The sequence below is a fragment of the Nerophis ophidion genome, linkage group LG26 (assembly GCF_033978795.1).
Source record: "Nerophis ophidion isolate RoL-2023_Sa linkage group LG26, RoL_Noph_v1.0, whole genome shotgun sequence".
Taxonomy (NCBI): Eukaryota; Metazoa; Chordata; class Actinopteri; order Syngnathiformes; family Syngnathidae; genus Nerophis; species Nerophis ophidion.
The window spans coordinates 23,984,449-23,991,611 of NC_084636.1; the positions used below are offsets into that span (position 1 = coordinate 23,984,449).

The following is a 7,163-nucleotide window of genomic DNA, read 5'->3' on the forward strand; positions in this document are numbered from 1 at the left end:
TTTGTTCTTGTGTAGTTTTATTTAAAGCAGGTTTTCATACACCATCCCTGCCTCCATCTCTGCATCTCGGGGTTCGACAACAACAAATACCCCTGACAGAGACAAGCAAACGACCACATCCTCAAAGCAATGTAGTGCATCCTCGCTGCCGGCTAATGTCCCTCCACAGTGCAATGGCAATGCTACTTCTAAGTCAATAATCCTCGCTGCAATTAAACAAAATTTCTTACAAATATTACAAACACTCTAGTAAGATATGCTAACTGCAAGCTAGAACTCCTGAATGTATACATATTGATGCAAATATCAATAGTAAGTGTACCAAGTTGTACAGTATCAGGTCGAGAACGCAGTAGATTATTTTTTATCGTCAAAAAAAATATTTTTTCAATTTTGTTATTGTTTACAAACTCGGGAAATAAGTCCCTGGATATGAATGTAAAGAGTTAATATGAATGATAATAATTAAAAACGTAATTGATATTGATTGATTGATTGAAACTTGCATTAATAGATTGCACAGTACAGTACATATTCCGTACAATTGACCACTAAATGGTAACACCCGAATAAGTTTTTCAACTTGTTTAAGTTGGTGTCCACGTTAATCAATTCATGGAGATGTTGTTACACCACCATCCTGTGTTTTTATCTGATTATAATTGTGATCAAAAATCAAATCATTCAATCATCTTGAAAATTTGAAGTATATCCACGTTGGTATGGCCGATACTGCCCTTGAATCGACTTGGTATTGGCTCGATACCAGAATTTGTAGTATCTCCCACAACTAATGTAAAATATCTGAACAACAGAAAAAATATAAGTTTATTACTTTTCACTAAAGTATAGATAGAAACATATAGAAAGTAAGTAGATATTAATAGCAAAATAACAAATAGATAATTAATAGTTTTGATAAAATAATACAACAGGAATTAATGTATTAAGTTACTGCTTGTGTCAGTAGCCACATTTGGAGTCTTTGTATGTTTCTACATTTACATACCAAATCCTATATTGCAATATATGTCGTGATCGCTGGAGGCTGCAATATATATTCCCATATACATTTTAGAGCATATTGCCAATCTGTCGTTTTTTTAATGGGTAAAGACGTTAAGTTTTCTTGTTTTCATGTTAGCATATTAAATAGCCATATATTATATATATATATATATATATATATATATATATATATATATATATATATATATATATATATAATATATGACTATACGCAGTCACTAACCCCTCTGCTTCACGGTGGCAGAGGGGTTAGTGTGTCTGCCTCACAATACGAAGGTCCTGGGTTCAAATCCAGGCTCGGGATCTTTCTGTGTGGAGTTTGCATGTTCTCCCCGTGAATGCGTGGGTTCCCTCCGGGTACTCCGGCTTCCTCCCACTTCCAAAGACATGCACCTGGGGATAGGTTGATTGGCAACACTAAATTGGCCCTAGTGTGTGAATGTGAGTGTGAATGTTGTCTGTCTATCTGTGTTGGCCCTGCGATGAGGTGGCGACTTGTCCAGGGTGTACCCCGCCTTCCGCCCGATTGTAGCTGAGATAGGTGCCAGCGCCCCCCGCGACCCCAAAAGGGAATAAGCGGTAGAAAATGGATGGATGGATATATGTATGTATGTATGTGTCTGTATATATGTATATGTGTGTGTGTATATATATATATATAAATATATATATATATATATATATATATATATGTGTGTAAATATATATATATAAACAAAAAATATATATAAACAAAATATACATATATATAAGAATATAAATATATATAAATATATATTAAGAAGAAAAAAATATATATATAGATACATAGTTAGATACATAGTTAGATAGATAGAGATAAGACAGACAGACATGTAGCAAAAAGAGCAATATATAGACATTTCAAAATACCGTGTGTGTTTACGCATACACACACACACACACACACACACACACGTACCCTCACACAATCATCAATGGTGATTGTGTTGTTGCGTTTATTTAGTGATTGGTGACTCTTTGGTGATTGGTGACTCAACTCACACAATGGCAATGTTTTTGCTGCTACTGCAAGATTCCGCAGATTGCGGCCTCGGGAGAGAATGCATGTTTCACGACCACGTAGACCTATTTGCCCGAAGCGACAAATATTTTTTGGAACGCTTTAGGCTTCCTCAGCAGTCCCCAGTTTTTTACATTTACGTTTTGACATCATGTATTTCCCCGCGGGGGATATACGAATATATCTTCTGTAATCTGTTTGCGTTTTCTCCGTGTGTTTGATGTTTGGCTTTTCCGTTGGAATTGTGCCCTTAAATGGGAAATTAAGGGTGTTTACCTATGCAAATTACGGAATTAAGGGTGTTTACATAAGCATATTAGGGAAATAAGGCTGTGTTTATGTGCAAATTATGATGGACACGCACACACCATTTGGCATTCAGCAACTTAAGACCCAGGAGACGGGAACAATTGGGCCGTTTAAGAACACGTCATGAATTTGAATGGACTCCTCCTAGGAAATCACTTCGGAAGAAATATGAGAGGAAAAGCTTGGAACTTATTGCTTAATGGAGGCCCGGTGCAAAAATAAAAAAAAACAGCAATACAGGTCAATTGTATCAATACAATAAAAAAATCCCCATTACTTCCAATGGCAGTAACTGTTGTAATTTTTGGAAGTAATTTAACAGCGGGGTCAACCCTGTATGTTAACCCTGCCCACCGCGTGTGCCCCTTCATGGGTATACCAGGAGACTTTGATGTGATAGTGGGAATCAGAGCGTGAGTGCACTCTCTGTAGCCCTCACCCCGCTTGCTGAGGGAGACGAGCGTCATCGGCGCGGCTGAGCTCTGTTGCGCGCTCACTGGCACACTGAGCGCACAACAGAGCAGCGTGCGGCAGCAGCAGAGAGGAAGGAAGAGAGGAACATCATCCTCATCGGAGCGGGAGAGGGCATTTATAGCACCCTGAGAGACTCGCTGACAAGAGATATGCAGCATTTTCCCTCTTGGCCGTTAACGCAGCTGTCCAACTTTCCAGCAGTGGGGGATATGTGATATCAAGAGGATCCGACATGAATCAGACCGGAGTTCAAACTCTGGCTACGGAGCCGTGTGACCAACACATCCAACTGGATCCGGACAACGGGGGTGGGAACTGCAGCTTGGGTTCCTCCGGCAACCTGTCGCTGCACTGCTGGCTGCAGCTGCTCACCAGAGAATCCAGCACGGAGTTCCAAGGAGACGGCTCCAGCTTGGCGGTGCGGGTGATGATAGCGTGCGTCTACTCCGTGGTGTGCGCGCTGGGGCTGGTGGGGAACGTGCTGGCGCTCTATCTGCTGCACTCGCGCTACAGGCAGAAGCAGTCGTCCATCAACTGCTTCGTGATGGGGTTGGCTATTACGGATTTGCAGTTTGTCCTGACTTTGCCCTTTTGGGCGGTGGACACGGCCCTGGACTTCCGATGGCCGTTCGGACGCGTCATGTGCAAAATAATCAGCTCCGTCACGACCATGAACATGTACGCCAGCGTATTCTTCCTCACGGCGATGAGCGTGGCGCGGTATTACTCCATCTCCTCGGCGCTGAAGATGCACAGCCGTAGGGCGGCGGCGGCCCGAGCCAAGTGGACCAGCCTGGGCATCTGGGCCGTGTCCCTGCTGGTTACTCTGCCACACGCCATCTACTCCACCACAGCCCAGGTATCGGACGAGGAACTCTGTCTGGTGCGCTTCCCGGAGACGGCCAACTGGGATCCGCAGCTTCTTTTAGGCTTGTACCATCTGCAAAAGGTCCTGCTGGGCTTCCTCATCCCGCTGATCATCATCACCGTCTGCTACCTGCTACTCCTGCGCCTCGTCCTTAGCCGACGCATTTCAGGCGCCGCCAATCCGGAGGTGGAGCAAGGCCGCCAGAGCCGGCGCTCCAAAGTGACCAAATCCATCGTGATCGTGGTCTTGTCCTTCTTCCTGTGCTGGCTTCCCAATCAGGCGCTGACGGTGTGGGGGATTCTCATCAAGTTTGACCTGGTGCCCTTCAGCAAGGCTTTCTACAACGCACAAGCCTACGCCTTCCCCCTGACGGTGTGCCTGGCGCACACCAACAGTTGCCTCAACCCCGTGCTCTACTGCCTGATCCGCCGCGAGTTCCGCGCGGGTCTCAAGGAAATCGTCCTCCACACCACGCCGTCCTTCAGGGGTCTGACTCAGCTGCTACGGCGCAAAGGCAAAGTGGCGGAAGCGCCACCCGTCCTGGTGATGGTCCAGATGGACGTCTGACGCTTCAAAGGGAGATCAAAAGGATGACTTCCTCTGTCTAAGCAGCGAATTGTTATTTATATTCCGCTTTTGTGCAAATATTCACATGCCAGACGAAGTGGGATGTGTCCCACTTACGCCCCTGCAGCGTCCCCGCCCCAACTTCCTCCAAGTGCTCGTTCTATAATCTCTCATCTTGTCCGTCCATCAGTCCCTTTGACAGACTCATGCAGAACCATGAATATGTATAAACGTCAATCACAAATGACATTTAGAAGAGTTGCCACTCGTCTGGGATGAGTTTAAGGGGTTAAGTGATGTAATCCTCATTTTACATGTGCTACAGAGAGAAAGTAATAAGCTTTTCCAGCCAAATCTCTCCTGGCGGATGATATATGAATGGGGAGCCAATCATGACTAATATATTGCGATGGAGGGAAGAAAATGTAAGCACATTCCGCATTGGTTGCCTGTGTTTTTTTCTTCGGTGTTTAATGTTGTGAAATCAATATGATCATAAATTGTGAAAAGAGAATGCTGGCATTTGAAACCGTTACAAATGACAAAGTAAAATGACCTTGTTGACTCGTTAGTGCTCTCGAGTGAGTAAGTCTTCATTAAAGTCATGAAAAGCTGTTGAACATTGCTAATAAATATCCTATTGGCCTGAATAAAAAACTAATTTTTTGGGAAAACCAAGAGGATTATTAATCATGAAATGATGTTTTAACATAGGAGAAATGACAATATGTATTACAGTAAAAAATGGTATTTTATTTCTGAAATGTGCTACAATTGTTTGGTTCAGCTTCATTGATTGGCATTATCCTAACATCCATCCGTTTTCTAATGCTTGTGTATGCGTGCATATATATATATGTATGTATATATATATATATATATATATATATATATATATATATATATATATATATATATATATGTATATATTTATATATATATATATATGTGTGTATACACACATATGCACTTACATGCATACACAAGCAGTAGAAAATGTGTGTGTGTATATACCTATATACATATAAACACACATGCATAAACAAGCAATAGAAAATGGAAGGATTGATGGATATATACAAGTATGCATACATACACATGTATATATACATATACGTGTGTGTATATATGTATATATATATATATATATATATATATATATATATATATATATACACAAAACCCAAAACCAGTTAAGTTGGCACGTTGTGTAAATCCTAAATAAAAACGCAATACAATGATTTGCAAATCCTTGTCAACATGTATTTAATTTAATACACTGCAAAGACAAGATATGTAATGTTCGAACTGAGAAACGTTTTTTTTTTTTTTTTTTGCAAGTAATCATTAACTTAGAATTTAATAGCAGCAACACGCTGCAAAAAAGTTGGCACAGGGGCACTTTTATGACTGTGTTACATAGCCTTTCCTTTTGACAACAATCAGTAAATGTTTGGGAACAGAGGAGACCAATTTTTGATGCTTTTCAGGTGGAATTGTTTCCCATTCTTGCTTGATGTACAACTTAAGTTGTTCAACAGTCCAGGGACTCCGTTGTGGTATATTAGGCTTCATATTGTGCCATACATTTTCATTTGGCGACAGGTCTGGACTACAGACAGGCCAGTTTAGTACCCACACTCATTTACTACGAAGCCGCGCTGTTGTAACACTTGCAGGGTGTGGCTTGGCATTGTCTTGCTGAAATAAGCAGGAGCGTCCATGAAAAAGAGGTTGCTTGGATGGCAACATATGTTCCTCCAAAACCTGTATGTGCCTTTCAGCATTAATGGTGCCTTCACAGATGTGTAAGTTACCCATACCTTGGGCACTAATATATCTCCATACCATCACAGATGCTGGCTTTTGAACTTTGCGCCTCTAACAATCCAGAAGGTTCATTTCCTCTTTGTTCCGGAGGATACAATGCCCACAATTTCCAAAAACAATTTGAAATGTGGTTCGTAGATGAGCTCGGGCCCAGTGAAGCCGGCGGCGTTTCTGGGTGTTGTGGATAAATGGCTTTCGCTTTGCATAGTAAAGTTTTAACTCGCACTTAAACATGTAGCAACCAACTGTAGTTACTGACAGTGGTTTTCTGAAGTGTTCCTGAGTCCATCCGGCAAAATCCTTTACACACTGATGTCGCTTTTTGATGCAGTACTGCCTGAGGGGTTGAAGGTCACGGGCATTCATTATTGGGTTTCGTGCAGTGCAGTGATATCTCCAGATTCTCTGAACATTTTGATGAGATTACGGACCGTAGATGGTGAAATCCCTAGATTCCTCGCAATAGCTGGTTGAAAAATGTTGTTCTTTAACTGTTGAACAATTTGCTCGTGCATTTGTTCACAAATTGGTGACCTTTTCCCATCCATGTTTGTGAATGACTGAGCATTTCATAGAAGCTGTTCTTTTTCTCAATCATGGCACCCACCTGTTTCCAATTACCCTGTTCACCTGTGGGATGTTCCAATTAAGTGTTTGAAGAGCATTCCTTAACTTTCTCCGTCTTTTTTGCCACTTGTGCAAGCTTTTTTGAAACATGTTGCAGGCATCAAATTACCAATTACCTAATATTTGCAAAAAATAACAGTTTCTCACTTCAAACATTAAAAATCTTGTCTTTGCCCGTATATTCAATTGAAAATAGGTTGAAAAGGATTTGTAAATCATTGTGTTCTGTGTTTATTTACGATTTACACAAAGTGCCAACTTTACTGGTTTTGTACATATACTATATACAAGGAATGTCAAAATCAACAAATTAACTCATGTGATTATTCACAAAAAAATATCATGTTAATCTTGTACACACTTGAATTAATTATGCATTTTATTTTGACTTAGTTTACCTTAACTGCTATAAGGTCA

At 41.1% G+C, this 7,163-nt stretch overlaps 1 protein-coding gene across 1 annotated transcript; it reads left to right on the forward strand.

Moving 5' to 3' along the window:
• Positions 1–2,882: 2,882 nt before the first annotated feature.
• Positions 2,883–4,931, forward strand: rxfp3.2b (relaxin family peptide receptor 3.2b). The gene has a single exon (XM_061888122.1). It carries the CDS (start codon positions 3,087–3,089, stop codon positions 4,287–4,289), a length of 1,203 nt encoding a protein of 400 aa, XP_061744106.1. The 5' UTR covers positions 2,883–3,086; the 3' UTR covers positions 4,290–4,931.
• Positions 4,932–7,163: the final 2,232 nt, after the last annotated feature.